The 21,072-nt window shown below is 46.0% G+C and overlaps 1 protein-coding gene across 4 annotated transcripts in view; it reads left to right on the top strand.

Moving 5' to 3' along the window:
- The window catches only part of safb (scaffold attachment factor B), a 102,384-nt gene that overhangs the window by 36,783 nt on the left and 44,529 nt on the right, over nucleotides 1-21,072 (top strand). For all 4 annotated transcript variants that reach the window (XM_038777311.1, XM_038777310.1, XM_038777312.1 and 1 more), the window contains exons 10-13: nucleotides 2,945-3,094; nucleotides 11,352-11,476; nucleotides 12,080-12,231; nucleotides 12,462-12,550. In XM_038777311.1, the coding sequence (XP_038633239.1) occupies nucleotides 2,945-3,094; nucleotides 11,352-11,476; nucleotides 12,080-12,231; nucleotides 12,462-12,550 (516 nt within the window). The remainder of the gene's footprint in view (nucleotides 1-2,944; nucleotides 3,095-11,351; nucleotides 11,477-12,079; nucleotides 12,232-12,461; nucleotides 12,551-21,072) is intronic.

A 21,072-nucleotide genomic window follows, 5' to 3' on the forward strand; every position in this document is an offset into this window, starting at 1 on the left:
TCACCTGCCTTGTTTCATACAAACAAGGAGCATGAGTAGGTCCCTCAAGCATATCATGGCTGATCTGATAGTAGCCTCAAATCTATCCTGCCTGCCCTCAAACCTATCACCCCCTTGCGTATCAGAATCTATCCACCACCTCCTTAAAAATATACAAACACAGGGCAGCACGGTGGTGCAGTGGGTAGCACTGCAGCCTCGCGGCGCCGAGGTCCCAGGTTCAATCCCGGCTCTCGGTCACTGTGGAGTTTGCACATTCTCCCCGTGTGGGCGTGGGTTTCAGCCCCAGAACCCAAAAAAGATGTGCAGAGTAGGTGGATTGGACACGCTAAATCGCCCCTTAATTGGAAAAATGAATTGGGTACTCCAAATTTTTTTTTTTAAATGCAAACGCGTTGTTTCCACCACCTTCTAGGAAGCAACTTCTAAAGACTCATGACCCTGAGAGGAAGAAATTTTGCCTCCTCTGTTTTAAATGGACGACCCCTTATTTTTAAACAATGACTCCAGTTCTAAGATTCTCCCACAAGAGGAAACATCCACATTCACCTGGTCAAGAACACTCGGATCTTAATTTTCAGTGAAGTCACCTGTTACTCTCTCAAGCTCCTGTGGATACAAGCCTAGCCTGTCCAACCTTTCTTCATAAGACAACCCACCCATTCCAGGTAACAGTCTGGTAAACCTTCTCTCAACTGCTTCCAACACATTTGCATCCTTTCTTAAATAAGGTGATAAATACTATATTCGGTACTCCAAATGTGGTTTCACTACTGCTACAGCTGAAACATAACTTCTCTACTTTTTGTATTTGATTTCCCTCACAATAATTGGTAACATTAGCTTTCCTAATTACTTACTGTATCTGCATACTAACCTTTTGTGATTCATGAACTTGGACACCCAGGTCCCTTTGCACTTAGATAATATGCTTTTTTATTTTTAGTGCCAAAATGGGAAATTACACATTTTCCCACATTATGCTCAATTTCCCAAGTAAATTTTGTTCATCGTCTTCTCTCTTGTCTCTCATCTGGCTTGTTTAAATGTGACTTTGATTCATGTTGGGAAATTGTGCAGACTTGTTCAGTCTACAGGATCTGCCTGCCTTCAGTGTCACAGCCCAAAGCAAAAATATCAGATCTGAACTTGCAAGTAGAATGAACAGCAGCATTCGGATACCTGATAGACAAATTCAGTGGATACGTTTAATCATGACATTGTGGGGCAGCACGGTGGCACAGTGGTTAGCATTGCTGCCTACGGCACTGAGGACCCGGGTTCGGATCCCGGCCCTGGGTCACTGTCCGTGTGGAGTTTGCACGTTCTCCCCGTGCCTGCATGGGTTTCACCCCCACAACCCAAAGATGTGCAGGTTAGGTGGATTGGCCACGCTAAATTGCCCCTTAATTGGGGAAAAAATAATTGGGTACGCTAAATTTATTTTATAAAAAAAAGAAAAATCGTGACATTGTGAGATTCTTAATTTTTTGTTTAAACGCATTCCAATTTGCAAAATGTGAAAGGTTTGAAAAATAAACCACAGAACAGAAAATGGTAAAAACACAGATGCCTGTAAAGAGAAAAAAATGTTGATTGCATCATTTTTCAAAGTTCTATCCTGATGAGGATTATAGGAATTCTCTGTTTGGGAGATTATATTCTCCTGCCGGAGCTTATTTGCGCTAGTTTTACGGTCCATTTTGTGGTTGTAAAACAGGATGCAATTCCTTGACATGCAAATTTTGCATGGTGAAGAAAACAAAGGAATTCCCAGTATGGAGGCCAGCCCTGCACTGGAGACTGGCCACAACAACCCCACAAAAGAAAATGACCCCTGTCTGGAAGCTAGAGAGAAGTCCAGACGGGCTGTGGGAAGCATTATAGCTGTACTACTTGCAGCTCCAGGTGTCTGTCCCTCCAAGATAAGCAGCTGTGCCTGCGTCTGGTGCCCACAAGTTAACTTTCTGGAATCAATTAATGGCTTTCCAGTTGTGGTTTGTGATTGACAGCACTTAAAAAGCATCTATGTTTTGATCCATTCATCTCCCTTTCCTTCAGTGACTTAAGTGGTGAAATCCAAATGTTTGTGAACATTTCCCATATCAGAGAAGTAAGTGCAGTGAAATCACACGCTTGAGTGATTGGAATGCACTTAGAGCAACTTGCATATCTTTGCTGTGCCATTCAGTACAATCATCACTGATCTTTGGCTTCAAGTTCACTTCCTGCCTGCTCCCCATATCCCATGATTCCCAAGGAAATTATTACAGTGGCACACTACCTACCATGCGACACGTCAGTTAACTGGGGGCATTCTCATTTTAAATGAAGAAATGGAAATGTATGATGAGGGTTTACTCAGATCATGAAGTGCTGGGTTTTATTGACAGGAAGTGAGTGCAGTTGGCTGATTTTTAATTAAATCTGGATATAGTAACTTGCAAACCCAGAACATTGGAGAAAATTCACAGCATTGGAACTAGGTGGTTGGTAACATGACTGCAAGTGGTCATAACATAACAAAAGGCCTGCATTCAGTGGGGTAAAATTATGGTACGAGAGAGGTGAGGGGTGCGAAGGTTTGTTTTTCTGAAATGTACGTATTTTTATATAACTTAATAGCCTAGTCTCATCTAGTTCTGAATAAATTCTTTTATTGTGGCATCAATGAGACTTTATATTTCCGTTTTGAAAATTTTGCTAGAATTCATTTGACACTTATCGGTGATCTTTTATTATGTCACGAGAGTAAAGTTTTTAAATGTGTATTGATGTAGATTAACTGGTTTATTTTTCTGAAGAGCAGTCTATGCTAGTAATAAGTTGGCAACTATTTACTGACAGATGTGACAGCTGGCTGTTCTGAGAACTGATGTCAATATTAGGATGAAAAAATTCAACCATATTCTGTTCGCTTGAATTGAGTATTGTTTCTGCATAGGTGGTTGGTGCAAAGGTAGTGACTAATGCTCGCAGTCCTGGAGCACGTTGCTATGGATTTGTGACCATGTCAACCAGTGAGGAGGCAACAAAATGTATCGGCAATCTGCACAGAACAGAGCTACATGGACGAATGATCTCTGTGGAGAAGGTGAGTGCAATACAGTAGTCCCCCTTTATAACGCGGGTGTTGGGGTCCAAGACAGCCACCCGCGTTGCATCCGAGCCGCGGATATCCACGATAGGGGTTTTAAATTTATTTAAAAATCTATGCTAGCGCTTCCCATTGAGAGTCTACGGGGGGGCGGGGGGAGAGGTCAGACCCCCGTAGACTCACAATGGGAAGCGCTAGCATAGATTTTAAAATAAATTTAAAACCCCCATCGTGAATCTAATTTAAACAGTGTCAATTTCAGCGGCCGGCTCACTTTGATCCGGAGAGGGAAGCTGCTCTCTCACTGAAACAATCAGCCGGCCGCTGGAATTGACACTGCCGGCTGCTCTCTCCCTCCAATCCAACTTTTAAGTTTTAATGTTTCTGATTGGAGGGAGAGAGAGCAGCCGGCAGTGTCAATTTCAGCGGCCGGCTGATTGCTTCAGTGAGAGAGCAGCTTCCCTCTCCGGATCAAAGTGAGCCGGCCGCTGAAATTGACACTGCTGGCTGCTCTCTCCCTCCAATCAGAAACATTAAAACTTAAAAGTTGGATTGGAGGGAGAGAGCAGCCGGCAGTGTCAATTTCAGCGGCCGGCTGATTGTTTCAGTGAGAGAGCAGCTTCCCTCTCCGGATCAAAGTGAGCCGGCCGCTGAAATTGACACAACTGACAGTTGGGGTCCATAAGCCCCCCCGCGGTATATCGCGAACCGCGGTATTGCGGAGCGCGGTATAACGAGGGACTACTGTATAGCAAAAATAAATTTAAGTCTGAAAAACAAATAGTGCTCCACTGGTTCATTATCTATACAGAAATATTTATGGTTAATATTTCAAGTGGATTGTTGGCACTCCATATGTCTGAAAATTGCATTGGTAAGATTTATCTTTGGGCAAAATATTGAGACATTTTCCTGAAAATCATAACTCATGAAACGATTTGAAATTTCCAAGCCAGCGATCAAATTGATTTCTGACCACCTGATTGTGTATTTAAGGTTCTTGGGCAATGCTGCCAAGCCCGACAGGGTTGGAATTTTTTTTAATAATACACATTTGCTGAAAAAAATAACCAACATTTTGGCAGCTATGAACATGTACTACTTCTATTCTCAATTTCCAAACCTGGCAGTGCATGTCCCTTTAGGACCTTTGTTCTTCCTTGTCTTACACATGCAATGTTTTTTTTTAAAATTTAGAGTGCCCAATTCATTTTTTTCCGATTAAGGGGCAATTTAGCATGGCCAATCCACCTACCCTACACATCTTTGGGTTGTGGGGGTGAAACCCACGCAAAGACGGGGAGAATGTGCAATCTCCACACGGACAGTGACCCAGGGCCGGGATCGAACCTGGGACCTCAGTGCCGTGAGACAGCAGTGCTACCCACAGCCACAGTGCTGCCCTCTTACACATGCAATGCTCATCCAGTTTTGGGTAGCATACCGTGGCTCCAGAATCTTCTCTACAAATGACTTTCTGAACCTCTGGTGATGACACGTAGGTGGAGATTGCACATTAGTTGACTCCCATTAGAGCTTTCAGGCTGGTTTAGCACCGTGGGCTAAGACAGCTGGCTTGTAATGCAGAACAAGACCAGCGCGGGTTCTATTCCTGTTCCAGCCTCCCCGAACAGGCGCCGGAATGTGGCGACTAGGGGCTTTCCACAGTAACTTAATTGAAGCCTACTCGTGGCAATAAGCGATTATTATTATTTTGCCCGTTTCACCCAGTTTTGGGGGGAAAATGTTATAAACGTCGTCAGTGAATTCGTAATTGGAGAAGGTCTGAAGACCCAACGGAAAAACACTGCACGAAAAGGAACGAGCACTAGTCTTCCTGAGATTGAGTTCGGTGCAGATATCTATGTGCTCATTACAGTGGACATTTTAAGTGGCGTGGGAAGGAGATGATGGGAATGCTCAAACAGTTGACGGACGATCGTTGGCCCCGATATAGGAGGCTCTTGGAAAGATGTCGTTGACAGCGGTGAAGGAGCACGGAGAGGTATTGAAGGTGGTGGAGGAGGCATTGTCACGGCACAGCGACCAGCTCACCTCAATGGAAGAGGAGCTGCAGAAGGTGGAGGAAAGTAATAAAAACTGAGCGCCAAAGTGGAAGACCTGAAGAACAGGTCACGGCGGCAGAATCTTCGGATCGTGGGGCTGCCTGTGAGGCTGAAGGGCTGGAGGCCAACGGAGTATTTTTCAGAGATGTTTGCCAAGTTGTTGGGGGAGATGGGGAACACCTCCGTCTTTGAGCTGAATATGGCTCATTGGTCGCTCGAGCCAAAGGCAAATGATCCACCAGGAGCTGTGATAGTCTGTTTACACCGCGATCCGATGAAGGAGAAATCTTGAGATGGGTCACTCGGATTCGGGGGGGGGTGGGGGGGGAGAAGGGAGGGGTGAGGTGGGAAGGCAGTGGCATTCATATGTACCACTACGTCACTGGAGCTGGCAAGATGGTGGGTGGCCTTTAACAGGGTGAAGGTGGACAGCACGGTGGCGCAGTGGTTAGCACTGCTGCATCACAATCCTGAGGACACGGGTTCGATCCCAGCACATTCTCCTGTGTCTGCGTGAGGGTTACACCCACCGCACACAGCACACACACACAACCACCCAAAAAGTTGTGCAGGGTAGGTGGATTGGACATGCTAAATTGCCCTTTAATTTGGACAAAAGCAATTGGGTGCTCTAATTTTTTTTAAAAACAGAATGAAGGCCATTCGTGATGGCCGAAGGATTGAGACTGAACGGTGACATTTTGGGGGGGGGGGGGGGGGGAAAGAGGAGAGGAGATCAGAGGGCAGATACGTTTTGGGACGGGTGCTTCGGAGGAGAGGTTGGTGGTGTTAGTTCAGGTGTATGTCCCAAATTGGGATGATGTAGGGTTTATGAAGAGGATGCTGACGGTCAAAGCAAGTTTGGCAACTCATTAGTTAAATTTAGGTGTGCATTTAAATAGTGTTGCATCTGAAGGCGGATCGGCCTAAGCCGCGTTCGTTTACCCCTTCGGGTGGGGTTGGGAGGGGAGCAGTGAGGGTGTTGCCAGCGTTTATGAAGGAAATGGGGGAGGGGGAGCGGACTCATGGTTGTTCTTGCATCCCGGGGGTCGAGAGTATTCCTTTTTTTCCCCCAGTGCATAATGTACGTTTGAGGATTGACTTTATTATGGAGAGGTTGCTGTCGGGTGTGGAAAGCTGAATACTCGGTGATTGTTATTTCGGATCATGCTCTGCATTTGGTGGGTGTGGCTTCTGGAGATGAGGCCGGCGTGGTGATTGGATGTGGGGCTGCTTGTGGATCCAAGTTTTTGTATGAGGGTGACAAAGGTGATTACCGATTATGTGGGCCTTAATAAGAATGGGAAGGTCTCGCCATCAGTGATTTGGGAGGCACTGAATGCAGTTGTAAGGGGTGAGATCCCCTCTCATATGGCGCAGGTGCATCGGGAGACAAGAGAGCAGCTGCTGATAGATGAAATCTTGGAAGTTGTGGGGGAGTATGCGGAAGATCCCACTCCGGAGTTTTTGGTAAGTAGCAAGGAACTGCAGGACTTCTGGTGGGGGCATTGGTATGAGTGGTCTCACACAGGACAACTCCTGCTTGAAGGTGTAGAAAAGAGTTAATTTTACCTGTAATTGGGTGCAACTTGGACGGAAACTGAAGGTTGGAGGAGAAATTCCCCCCTGGAGTGGTATATCAAACCCGGCCGAAGAAGGTGAAGGACTTTGCCTAGTAGTTGGAAGGGACCTATGGCTCAGTTGCCAATGGAAAGATGGGGGAAGGATTGTTCCACCAGCAGAGGAAGAAGATGCAGGAGAATTATTATGGGAGAGTGGGGGTTGGAGGGAGGGGGGTTCTTTTCCTTCGACGTGGTGAGTTCTTATCTTTTTATTGTTGGGCCGACAAAGGGTAGAAAGGGTGAAACGTTTGTATGGGGACGGCTGTCCCCACTCACCTCCTGTCTGGGGCTGTTTTTTCTTTTTGTTTGTCTTTGGGGGAGGTGACCTGTGGTTCGAGATGAGTTTGGGTGGAGGAGGGAGCCTTTTTCTCAGAACAAGGCTTTGGGGTGGGGGTCAGTAGGAGGAGCCTTTGGGCAGGAGTTGGCAGGTAATGCTGGTGAAAGGAAGTGAGGGAGGAGGAAGAAGAACAAACATGGTCTGGGTATGGAGAAAGGGGCCAAGTAGAGGGTGAAATTAACGGTGGTAGAGCTGAAAGGTGGGGATGGCAGACGGTAGAGGGGAATGGAGGTGTAAGTGCCTGGTACGGCTGATAACGTGGAATGTGCGAGAGCTTGATGGACCGGTGAAGAGATCTTGGTTCTTTGCCCACCTAAGGGGTTTAAATACAGAGGTGGTCTTTCTGCAGGAGACGCACCTCTGTGTGGTAGACCAGATGAGTAAATAAAATGGGGTTTGTGAGCGTGATGGAAGTGAGGAACCTGGGTGAGAGTTATGTGATGGTTAGTGGGGTATTAGAAGGGAGCCCCAGGTCAATGGGTAGAATACAAATGGCAAAGGAGCTGGGCGAGTTTATGGATAAGATGGACATGCTGGGTCCGTGGCGCTTCAAAAACCCAGGGGGAAGGGGAGTATTCCCTTTTATCTCGTGTATAGGATGTATTCAAGAATCTACTTTTTTGTGGTGAGTCAGGAGATTTTGGTTGGGGTGGAGGGGGCCGAATGCTTGGGGATAGTAATATCGGCAATGTGCCCCACTGGCTGGAGATTCAGCTTCGATCGGGATGGAACAGAGGCTAGTGTGGAGGCTCGATTCAGGGTTGTTGGCAGATAGGGGATTTTGTGACAAAGTGCAGACAGTGATTAAAGATTTTGAATTGGATTTGTTGTCACGTGTACCAAGGTACAGTGAAAAGTATTTTTCTGTGAGCAGCTCAACAGATCATTAAGTACATGAAAAGAAAAGGAAATAAAAGAAAATACACAATAGGGCAACACAAGGTACACCCTGTATGCTTCACCTGATGCTGGTGTTGTGTTAATGAGGTCAGTCCATTAGCGGGTCGTTTAGGAGTCTGGTAACAGCGGGGAAGAAGCTGTTTTTGAGTCTGTTTGTACGTGTTCTCAGATTTTTGTGTCTCCTGCCCAATGGAAGAAATTGGAAGAGTGAGTAAGTCGGGTGGGAGGGGTCTTTGATTATGCTGCCTGCTTTCCTCGGGCAGTGGGAGGTGTAGATGGAGTCAATGGCTGGGCGGGAGGTTCGTGTGATGGACTGGACTGTGTTCACGACTCTGAAGTTTCCTGCAGTCTTGTGCCGAGCAGTTGCCATATCAGGCTGTGATGCAGCCAGATAGGATGCTTTCTATGGTACATCTGTAAAAGTTGGTAAGAATTAACGTGGACATGCCGAATTTCCTTAGTTTCCTTCCGGAAAACAAAGTGCTTTCTTAGTGGTAGTGTCAACGTGAGTGGACCAGGACAGATTTTTGGAGATGTGTTCCCTAGGAATTTGAAACTGCTGACCATCTCCACCTCGGCCCCGTTGATGCTGTCAGGAGTGTGTACAGTACTTTGCTTTCTGAAGTCAATGACCAGCTCTTTAGTTTTGCTGGCATTGAAGGATAGATTGATGTCGCTGCACCACTCCACTAGGTTCTCAATCTCCCTCCTGTATTCTGACTCGTCGTTATTCAAGATTCGGCCCACTATGGTCATATTGCCAGCAAACTTGTAGATGGAGTTGGACCCAAATTTTGCCAAATTATGTAGAATTGAATCAAAAGGGGAGGTGTCGGCAGCCACATTAAAAAAAAAATATATATATATATATATATATATATATATCTTACAAACGTGTATCAAAACAGTTTAGTGAATAAACTCCCCAGGAAACATACTTCCCAACACTCAACTATATAGTCTGTAAAGATTCCCCCCCCCCTTTTCATCCCCATCTCCCCCGCAACGAACAGCCCCTCAAACACGGTCACAAACATCTCCCACCTTTTCTCAAACTCCCCTGAAGAGCTCGTTAACTCATGCTTTATTTTCCCTAACCGCAGGAAGTTGTACAGGTCACCCGACCAAGCCGCTACCCCCGGTGACAATGCCGACCGCCACTCCAGCAAAATTCGCCGTCGTGCAATTAGAGAGGCGAAGGCCAAGACTTCTTCCTCTCCGTGAACTCCGGCTTCTCTGAAACCCCAAATATCGATATTGCCACCAAAGGGTCCGGGTCCACCTCCTCCACTATCCTGGCTAAGAATCTTGCCAATTTTTCGCAAACCCCAAAACGTGTGCACATGATTCGCTGGCCCCCACCCACACCACTCTCACTCATCTGCTACCCCCCTCCCCTGAAAGAACCCACTCATTCTCGCCTGAGTCATATGCACCCTGTGCACCAGCTTAAACTGTATGAGGCTCATCCTTGCACGGGAAGAGGTCCTGTTTCCCGTTCGCAGTGCCTCACTCCATACTCTCCAATTGATCTCTCCTCCCAACTGCGCTTTCCATTTCTCCTTGATCATCACCACCCGCTCGCCTCCCTGCTCCGCTAGCCACTTGTGTACATCCCCAATTCTTCCCTCCCCTTCCACACCCGGAAGCGGCAAGTCACTCCAGCAGGGTTCATCCCGGCAACCTAGGGAACCCCCTCCAGATCTTTTGCGCAAAGTCGCTAACCTGCAGAAACCTGAACTCTCCCTCTCGGCAGCTCTACCCTCTCCCTTAGCTCAGGGGCGTTAGCACCGAAATCCCTTCCACCCTAAAATGCCGCCTCAACAGATTCCATATCTTCACTGTGGACTTCACCACCGGGCTCCTTGAATACCTACTCTGAGCCATTGGCAACGCTGCCGTCACCATAGCCCTCAACCTAGACCCTTTACGAGATTTCTCTTCAACCCTAACCCACTCTATCCCTTCCCCTTCCTACCACTGCCGCACCATGTCCACATTCGCCGCCCAATAATAATGAAGCAAGTTCAGCAACACCAACCCCCCCCCCCTGCTGCCTCTGCGTCACTAGCAGGGTCCTCCCCAAGCTCGACACCTTCCCTGCCCATACAAAGTCAAAAATGACTTGTGTCCACTTTCCGAAAAAGACCTTTGGTATAAAGATTAGGGGGTTGACAGAGTGGCGAGGGATTATGAGGCGACAAAGGGAGCATTGGGTGTGGCTATATGCGGGTGACCTACTATTGTATATTTCAGACCCACTGGAGAGCATGGATAGGATCATGGGCCAGTTGGGGAAGTTTGGGGTGTTCTCGGGATATAAATTAAACGGAGGGGAAAGCGAAGTGTTCCTGGTGAACGAGTTGGGTTGGCGAGCCAATCTAGGGGGATGCCATTTAAGGTGGCCAGAGACATGTTTGCATATCTGGGGATTCAGATAGTGAGGGAATGGGCGATGCTACGTAAATAGAATTTAACAAAACAGGTAGAGGAGGTGAACGTGGAGAAGGTGAGGCGGTGGTGGGAAGGGGTAGAGTGGGTTAGGATGGAGGAAGAATCCTGGAGGGGGTCCAGCTTGAGGGCTATGGTGACGGTGGCATTACCAATGCTGCCAAGGAATCACTCAGCCCTGTAATGTAGTCCACGGTGATGGTCTGGAACCAGCTGAGGAGGCACTTTTGGATAATGGGGATGTTGGTGTTAATGCCCTTGTGCGAAAACCATGGTTTTGAGCCGGGGAGATAGATGACATGTACAGGAAGTGGAGAGAAGTTGGGCTGGTTACGGTGAGGGATTTGTACCTGAAAGAAGGGTTTGCCAGCATAGAGGAACTGAAGGAGATGATAGAGCTCCCGAGAGGAAGTGAGTTTAGGTACCTGCAGGTAAGAGACCTGCGCGAAAGATTTGGAAAGGGTTCCACAAGCTGCCGAGGTGCACCCTATTGGAGCGAATGCTGCTTCCAGATGTGGAAGGGGAGGGCAAGCTCAGAGACATATGGGTGCCTGGGTGAGCAGTTGAAGTTTTAGGACAAGTGGGAGGAGAGACAAAGTGGGATAAAGCTTTACAGAAAAGGATAGAGTACTTTTAAGTCTTGGTTAAAAAGACAGAAAATAGCCAGAAATGTTTGCACCATATGCAGCAAAAATCTGCCACTGTGAAGTAGAGAATGAGAAATAAGCAGTGCAATTTTGTGGAAAATCTAATTCTATTGTCACTGGTGAGCGACACAAAATTATCAGCGAGCTCAGAATATGACCTGTCATGGCTTGTGGGTTTGGATTATTATTGCTCTGAGTAGATATGAAATTATAAAATTGTTTTGTTTCCAGGCTAAAAATGAGCCTTCAGGTAAGAAACCAGATAAGAAGGATGACTCCAAAAAGGATTCAAAGTCCATTTCAAGTCGAGAACTCAGTGGTGACAGGCGCCATTCTGCAGAGTCCAAAACTGACAAGTGAGTGATAAGATTGCTTAGGTAGCCTTTTAAAGATTTCTAGCCCATGCTAATAGATTATCCCTTTTATAGTGAGTACAAATGCAAGCATTAGTAATAAAAGGTATTTTCAATGATTGAGTTCGGACAGCAGTAAAATGAATACCTGTGAATCTTTTTATACCCACCTGAGCAAGCAGGCAGAACTTTGGTTTAATGTCTCATTTGAAAATTGATGCAGTAGTGTGCCTATATTTCATGTTCAAATTTTGAAGGGGGCTTAAAACCCACAAGTACATTATGGGCATTTTTATGTCCCATTAGTTTTAACAACTTAAATTAATATAATAAATTAGTAAAACACAGCTCTGATTAGTGTCTGAAACAATAGTACCTCCATGGAATATGAGAAAGTTCAGGATTAACTTGGAGTGACTGACCTGAAAGAGGATAATGCTAGGGTGGGAGAAAAGTCACAGATCATTCCACACAATATACAGCGAAACTAGCTGGCGAGTACTGGCAAATAGTGAATTACGTATTTTCCTCCCAGTGTCAACCTTGTATAGGTTTCTGCCAAACTCTACATGTCCCTTTGATAGTCAAATGCAATTTGTGCTGCAGGTCTAGCAGTGGAAAAAAAGATGATAAAAGAGAGGACTCCAAGAAACTGGATGACAGGAAGAAAGATTCAAAGGATGAAAAGCGAGATGAAAAAAAGGATTCAAAAAATGAACGGAAGACTGGATCCTCGCATGCTGGTGGAAGCAGATCAGGTAAGGTATATTGAGTATCTGTTGGGAGATGATGCAGTCTTTAAATGCCCTTCACGCCGAGTAGGTGACATGATGGGGTCATGTAAGCTGGAATGTCAAGCTTTGAAATCACAGTTCAGGGTTAGAGCACATTTTAAAATTTTTACACTGTTAAATTCCCAATGGATATCATTCTGAAATTGACTTACAGAGAAGACAAAAGTATGCATCCTTATCTTTACCTTTTTCAGGAAGTCGAGGTTCAGAGAGAATAGTAGTGATGGATAAATCTAAGGGAGAACCGGTCATCAGTGTGAAAACAAAGTCCAAAGATGAGTCAGTGAGTATGCTTATTTGTTCCACTCAACCAAGACTATTGCACAGCTCAGTCAAGATTACTTAATTGCAATCAAGTGAAATAAATTTAAATCATATGGTATGAAAGAATGCAAAATCTTTTTGAAGGAGTTTTGTTCTTGTGACAAGAGATATCAGGAGTGCAACACCGTTGACATCAAATTTTCACAGGGAAAGTATAAGATAACACGCAGCACAAAGCTTTCCCTCTGTTCTACCCAGCATGGCCCTTAAACTGCAACTCGTACTCCATTAGATACATTTTTGCTACCTCATCAGCTACTAATGAGCTTACCCATGAGCTCTAAGTGAGATTGCTAAACATCGTTCTTAAGATCAGATTTGAAATCAATGTTGCCTTAAGGCGATGCACAGTTTATTTAATTCCACATTGTACTTGTAATCTAGGATTGTTAACAATTAACTGATTGCTTCCAGTGATTATGTCAATATTATTAATTCAGGATGAATGTCTGGTGCATTACCTATGGTAGCACTGGACGTTGGTGTCTGCACTTCTGTAAAATTGCTTCCCTGACCTTCAATGTGTATATTCATGGTTAGAAGACTGGGTCATATAGGTGTGTGTGATTCGAAATTCAATGAAGTTCAGGTAATTTGTAATCATGATCTGAAACTAGGAACAGATGTAGGTGTCAATCATGCTGATACCCTTCTCATTACTGCTGGACGAGTTATAAATTGCATGGCTATGGATTTATAATGGGAAATAGACCATGATTCCTTTATCCTACATTTCATGCTAAATCAAATTGCTGTCCCAAACCATTGTCTGGCCTGGATCCTCCATAGGCTAGTTTCACTGATGGAGGCACCACGGCTGTTGAATTGTAAGTTAGATTTTCACTAAGGTGATGGAGTAAGGGCCCATTTTTTGTTCTAAAGCTGATTTGTGTGGGGTTACTTTCTGAAAGTGAGGTAGAGACAGAGAGCCTCATTGCAGTGAAGGGATACTTGGATATGTATTTGAATTGCTGCCACCTACTGGGGTATGGGCCAATAGCTGGCAGTTGGGATGAGGCTGGATAACTCTTGTTGCTGGTATGGACACAATAGGCCAAATGGTCTCTGCTTATGGTTTTTGTTTCAAAGAGAAAGCTGGTCATAAATCTGAGAAAAACATTTCTCAGACTTGCTCAACAGGAAAATGAAGAAAACGGGATTGAAACAAACGATGCAATGTCAAATAGGATCCAACAGATTTTCCTCAATTGGTGCCCAACTGGGGCAGCACAATGTCAGGTACAGCACACTGGAGAGAAAGCAGCTGCCCATGATTGTTTTTTTGCCTGCTCAAGTAATTTTGGAGAAGATATGAGAGTGCAGTTGCACACCTGGCTAGTGCTGCTAGAGAACAGGCTGGAAAACATTTTAGACTCTTAGATGAAGGGGAATCACCAAAAGAGCGGGAGCTGAGAGTCAGCGGAATTTTTAAAAGAGCAGGAGCTGCGAGTCAGCGGAGATTTAAGAATAGTGGAAGCTAAGTCAGGAGATTTAAAAAGAGTGGGAACTATGAGAGCAGAGATTTAATAATAAGAAGAACCTTTTATTGTCACAAGTATGAAGTTACTTTGAAAAGCCCCTAGTCGCCATGTTCCGGCGCCTGTTTGGGTAAGCTGGTACGGGAATTGAACCCGTGCTGCAGGCCTGGTTCTGCATCGGTAGGTGGGAGTAGGGCGGGAGCTGAGACTCAACAGGGCTTTTAGAAAGAGCGGGAGTTAGGATGGAGATTTAAAAGAGCGGAACTAAGAATCAGCGGGGTTTTAAAAAGAGCAGGAGCTGTGAGAGTGGAGATTTAGAGCGGGAGCTGAGTCCGGGCAGAGATTTAAAAAGAGCGGAACCTGTGAGTCAACGGAGGTTTAAAAAGAGTGGAGGCTGAAAGTCTGAGCAGAGGTTTGAGTAGAGCTGGGCTGGAGAGTCCAAGAGGAGCTTTAAATAGAGCTGGACCGGAGAGTCCAAGAGGAGATTTAAATAGAGCAGGAGCTGAAAGTCCAATAGGAGATTTAAGTAGAGCAGGAGCTGAAAGTCCAATAGGAGATTTAAGTAGAGCAGGAGCTGAAAGTCAAGAGGAGATTTAAGTAGAGCTGGACTGGAGTGTCCAAGAGGAGATTTAAATAGAGCAGGAGCTGAGAGGGACCCTCTGGGCAGCTGGCTATGTTTTAAAAACAATCCAGGAGTGACGTTATAGTAAAACGGTAAGTTCATTGGCTGGCAAGTAACTGCTAATTTGCGTGATCTATCCTTTTTTTAAATAAATGTTTTTATTCTCCATTTTCACATTTTCCTTCAAAATTTACACCCCACCCACAGACAGTAAACGGTAACAAATGCAAAATCAATCCCTTTAACAATAACAACGATCCTATCCTCCCACCACCCCAAACAACGGCCCACCTGTCAATATATGCATCCAATAAAACAAACCCTCCCACGGTGGAAACAAAAAACAAAGGAGAAAAAGTAAAAAGGAGTCCGGGACTGCCCATGGTCACCATAGTCCACCCCACACACACACACACACACAGCGCCGTCCAAGAGTTGTAAACCCCCCCAACTCCTCCCGTCCACTGCCTCTTGTAAAACTCCTTCCCCCAACCTCTGTTCCTTCCCCCCAACTTTTCACCCCGGCTAGACTACTCAGATCCTGTTCTGCCAGGCTCCGATGGCCGCAGCGCCCCCGCCTCACTCCCGTTCACTGGCTGGCTTAGACCGGCCAGCGTGGAGGCCCCCGCCTGGGTCCCTTTCCCCCTTGCCCGACCCTAGGAAAGCCCAAAAAAACCCTTTTAGCACACAAACCCCGCATATCCACCTACACCCCAAAGAGCCCTCACTTCGAGTGAAAGTAATTATCACTTCCCTTGTCCAAATATATACACCACCGGCTCCTTTAGCCCATACACCAGCACGCAGTGAAATAAAAGTCCATGAGCTTGTAAGTCACCCTCGGCTTCACTGGATATACAATGCCGCACTGCACTTCACCCGGTTGAAAGCAGCCCGCCTCCTCGCCAGCTCCACCGTAAAGTCCTGGTTTACACATATACGAGCTCCAGCCCACTGCACCACCCGCTTCTGCTTGGCCCAGCACAGGACCTTCTCCTTCACACTGTAGAAGCACAGAGTCACTACCCTTGGTGGCTCACTCGCCTTTGGTACAGGCCTCCACGACCGATGAGCCAGATCCAGCTCATACCGGGAGGGATCCTCCTCCTCCCCCAATAGTTTTGCCAGCATCGCAGCAAAATACTCAGTCGGCCTCGGCCCTTTAACTCCTTCAGGCAGCCCCGCAATCCTCAAATTCTGTCGCCTGGATCTGTTTTCCAGGTCTTCCATTTTTCCTCGCAGATCCGTGTTAATCTCTTATCACCTTCCCCATCGACGTAAGTTGATCACCAGGCTGCAATAATGTCTCCTCCACTTCCTTCAGTGCCTCCCCTTGCTCCCGCACCTCCGCCACTGCGCTCGCCAACACCATCGTCACTGGGGAAATCTCCTCCTCCACCAGCACACTCAAAACCTCCCTCATCTCCTTCCTCGTTGTCTCCATGTATTTTGTAAACTGCCTTTTGAATTCCGCAGCCATTTCTTCATAGTTATTTCTTCAGCTGTAATAGTTATTTCTTCAGCTGTAAGCAATGCAGCCTCCCCGGTGCTCCAGCCTCCATTTTCCTTGGTGACCCTGCGGTGAACTTTCTACTCCCTGATGAACTTCAGCTGTTTTCACAGCCTTTTTCTTACTGGACCTCGACATATCCCTTCCCTGTGCTTTCTCCTGGCCTTCACCGCCTTCGCTGCCCCTAGGACCGGGCGTCCATCCCCAACAATGCCGTTCCCGAACAGGACCCCTCCACGCGCGGTTGCCTCCCGCCCGCCGTCACCGGAAGTCAGCCGTCACCGCTTCTTCAATGGCCTTGGTGAGATCTTTTCACAGTTGTTCCCTCTGCTGCTAGAATTCAGCTTTAATAAAGGCCCTCAAGTCAGCTCTGTCGTTTTGTCTTTGCTGCAGCTTCAGCCAAATCTTTCACTGTTTCTGCGAGTCTGGTAACCAAGAAACATAACACTCCTGGGGGAAAGTACTCCTCCAACATTCACCTATGCCTTTTCATCAAAATTCCACCCCGTATTGATTAAAAAAGAGCTCTTTTCTGTAACCGTGGGCAGGAGCTGCCTTGTGTGTGACCACTTACTCCATGGTCCACACCGGAAGCCCTGCATGACCTATCCTGAGTTGCTTTCAGATTGAAGGTAAAAAGATAAATATTTTACAGATTAGAAATACTAAAACTAGCAGGAAATTAAAAAAAAAAAACAAATTAAATGTAATTCAACCAAAGAGATGCAGGACCAGGCGATGTGTTGCTCCTGCATGAGTGGGAGCTGGTGGGTCCCATTGTGATTCCCAGTCACCATATCTGTAGTAAATGTTGGTTGTTTGATGAACTCCGGCTCAAAGTTGAGTATAGGGAGCCACTCAAGTTGGGGGAGAGAAAAGAAATGTCGGAATTGAGGATTGTATAGTTAACAGTATAGACATACTCTCTCTTTATTAAAATAAACTTAAGAGTACCCAATTATTTTTCTCTCCAATTAAGGGACAATTTAGCATGGCACATCTTTGGGTTGTGGGGGTGAAACCCACGTAGACACGGGAGAATGCAAACTCCATAAGGACAGTGACCCAGGGCCGGGATTTGAACTTGGGTCCTTCGCGCCGTAGTTCCAGTGCTCACCACTGCGCCACATGCCCCGCCCGACTTATTCTCTCTGACCAGGATCGAGAGTTCCGGCAGTTGTGTTGCCTGCCCAGTGCTCGGGTTCGGGATATCTCATCTGGGCTGTATAGGAACTAGGAGTGGGAGGGTAAAGATCCAGTTGTCATGGTCCACGTAGGTAACAGTGACATAGGTAGAACAAGGACAGAGCTTCTACTAAGGGAGTATGAACAGCTAGGAGCTAAATTAAAAAGCAGAAACAAATCTCTTGATTACTACCTGAGCCACGAGCTAATTGGCACAGGGTCAATAAGATTAAAGAGGTAAATGTGTGGTTCAAAGGTTGGTGTGGGAGAAATGAGGTTGAATTCATGGGGCATTGGCACAATTTCTGGGGAAGGAAGGAGCTGGTCTGATGGACCCAGAGTCCTGACGAATCACATAACTGGGGCTGTAGATTTTGGGGGGGGAGGGGGGGGGGGGGGGGGGGGGGGGGGGGTCAGTTGTATGGAAAATTAGAAAACCAAAGTTAAAGGAAAATGTGAGAGTGCAGGTGAATGATGAGGACTTCATACGAGTTAAAGGTGCCGACGGCTCAGGAGAGGATAGTAAAGTTTCCAGAACACGTAAAAGAGAGCATAGAAAGTGGCAGGAATCCAACTTCAGGGGATAGTAGAAAATAAGGGGAAATGGATTTAGGACTGAGTTTAGGAGGAACTTCTTCACCCAAAGGGTTGTGAATCTATGGAATTCCTTGCCCAGTGAAGCAGTTGAGGCTCCTTCATTACATGTTTTTAAGGTAAAGATAGATAGTTTTTTGAAGAATAAAGGGATTAAGGGTTATGGTGTTCGGGCCGGAAAGTGGAGCTGAGTCCACAAAAGATCAGCCATGATCTAATTGAATGGCGGAGCAGGCTCGAGGGGCCAGATGGCCTACTCCTGCTCCTAGTTCTTATGTTCTTATGTTCAGGCACAACAAAAAAGGGGACAACTAGGAGAAGGGGAGGCGGTCAACGCAGGACTGAGGGTGTTGTACCTAAATGCGCGCAGTATACGAAACTAGGTTAATAAGCTTGTTGCGCACATTGATATTAGTAGGTACACGTGGCTGCAAGGGGATCAGGGCTGAGATCTGAATATCCAAGTATATGTTTCCAATGGGAAGGACAGGCAGAGGGGGCAGGGTTGCATTGTTCATAACAAATGAACTTAAATCGCTAGCAAAAAGCGATATTGGGTTGGAAGGCGTCGAATCTGTGTGGATAGAGTTGAGGAATCGCAAAGGAAAACACACTCTGATGGGAGTTATGTACAAGCCTCCTGGCAGTAGTCAGTATGTGGGGCAGAAAATAAAACAGGAGATAGAAAGGCATAAGAAGCAATATTACAATAATCAAGGAGTGCTTCAATATGTAGGTGGACTGGGAGAATCAGATGGGTAGCAGATCCCAAGAAAATGAATCTGTGGAATGTCTACAAAATGTTTTTTTTGGAGCAGCTTGTGGCAGAGCCCACCAGGGAACAAGCAATTCTGGATTTGGCGATGTGTAACGAGGCAGATTTGATTAGGGAACTTAAATGAAGGAACCCCTAGGGGGCAGTGACCGCAATATGATAGAATTCACCCTGCAGTTAGAGAGGGAGAAGCTGGAATCAGACGCAACGGTTTTACAATTGAATAAATGTAACTGCAAAGACATGAGGGAGGAGCTGGCCCGAATTGTTTGGAAGGGGAGCCTAGCAGGAAAGACATTTGAAAAGCAATGACAGGAGTTTTGGGGTTTATTCGGGAGGCACAACAGAAATTCATCCCAAGGAGGAGGAAACATGCTAAGGGGAGGACAAAGCAACCATGGTTGGCGAGGGAAAACAAGGACAGCATTAAAAACAAGGGGGAAAAGCATACAATATGGCGAGGATTAGCGGGAAGCCTTTAAAAGCAAGCAGAGGTCAACTTTTTTTTTTAAAAAAAAAGCAATAAGGCGGGGAGAAGATGAAATATGAGTAACACTAGCTAGTAATATAAAGAGTGCAAGAGTTTTTTTTTCATTATATAAAAGGTAAGAGGCAAGACTGGACATTGGACCACTGGAAAATGAGGCTGGAGAAGTAGTAATAGGGAACAAAGTAATGGCAGAGGAACTTTACATCAGTCTTCACAGTGGAAGACACCAGTGGCATACCAGTACTTGAAGAGCGTCGGGGCAGAGGTGAGTAGTGAAGTAGTCATCACTAAGGGGAAGGTGCTGAGAAACTGAAAGGTCTGAAGGTGGATTAATCAACTTAACCGGTTGAACTACACCCCATGGTTCTGAAGGAGATAGCTGAGGAGATTGTGGAGGCATTCGTGGTGATCTTTCAGAAATCACAGGAGGCAGGGAGGGTCCCAGAGGACTGGAAAATGGCTAATGTAACACCCCAGTTTTATGTAGGGAGGTATGCAGACGACTGGTTGGTTAGCCTGACTTTGGTTGTTGGTAAGATTTTAAGAGTCCATTATTAAAGATGAGATTGCAGAGTACTCGGAAGTAAGTGCATGGTAAAATAGGATTGAAACAGCACTAATCCATCAATGGGAGGTCATGCTTGACAATTCTGTTGGAATCTTTTGAGGAGGTAACGAGGAAGTTTGACAAAGGAGAACCAGTGGATGTGATCTGTTTGGATTTCCAGAAGGCCTTTAACAAAGTGCCGTACAGGAGGCTGCAAAATAAGATAAAAGCCCATGGTGTAAGGGGCAAGGTACTGGCATGGGTAGGTGATTGGCTGACTGGCAGAGTGTGGAGATAAAGGGGTCCTTTGCAGGATGGCAGCCGGTGACTAGTGGTATTCCACAGGGGTCAGTATTGGGACAACAGCTATTCATGTTATATATTAATGACCTGGAAGAAGGAACTGAGGGCATTGTTGCTAAATTTGCAAATGATACAAAGATATGTAGAGGGACAGGTTGTGTTGAGGAAGCAGAGGCTGCAGAAGGACCTGGTCAGGCTAGGAGAATGGGCAAAGAAGTGGCAGATGGAATACAATGTTAGAAGAATAGAGGCATAGACTATTTTCTAAATGAGAATGCTTCGGAAATCAGAAGTACAAAGAAACTTGGGTCCTAGGTCCACATTCTCTTATGGTTCAGTTGGCAGTTATGCAATGTTAGCATTCATTTCGAGTGTGCTAGAATACAAAAACAGGATTGTACTGTTGAGGCTCTATATGGCTCTGGTCAGGCCCCATTTGGAGTATAGTAAGCAGTTTTGGGCACTGTATCTAAGGAAGAGTGTGCTGTCCTTGGAGAGGGCCCGGTGAAGGTTCACAACTATGATCCCCGGAATGAAGGACTTGTCATTTGAGGAGCGGTTGAGGACTCTGGGTCTGTACTCGTTGGAGTTCAGAAGGATAAGGGGGAATTTAAAAAAAAAAATAATAATTTTAAAGTACCCAATTAATTTTTGTCCAATTAAGGGGCAATTTAGCGTGGCCAATCCACTTAACCTGCACACCTTTGGGTGGGGGGGAAACCTATGCAGGCACTGGAGAATGTACAAATGCCAGACAGACAGTGACCCAGGGCCAGGATCGAACCCAGGTCGCCAATAGACACGGCGCCACCGTACTGCCCTAGTTTGAGAAGGGCTCTTATTGAAACTTGAGAGGCCTAGATTAGATAGTGAATGTGGAAAGGATGTTTCCATGAGTGGGAGAAACTAGAACATGAGGGCACAGCCTCGGACTGAAGGGACAATCCTTTAAAACGGATGAAGAAGAATTTCTTAAG

The sequence above is a fragment of the Scyliorhinus canicula genome, chromosome 18 (genome assembly GCF_902713615.1).
Source record: "Scyliorhinus canicula chromosome 18, sScyCan1.1, whole genome shotgun sequence".
NCBI lineage: Eukaryota > Metazoa > Chordata > Chondrichthyes > Carcharhiniformes > Scyliorhinidae > Scyliorhinus > Scyliorhinus canicula.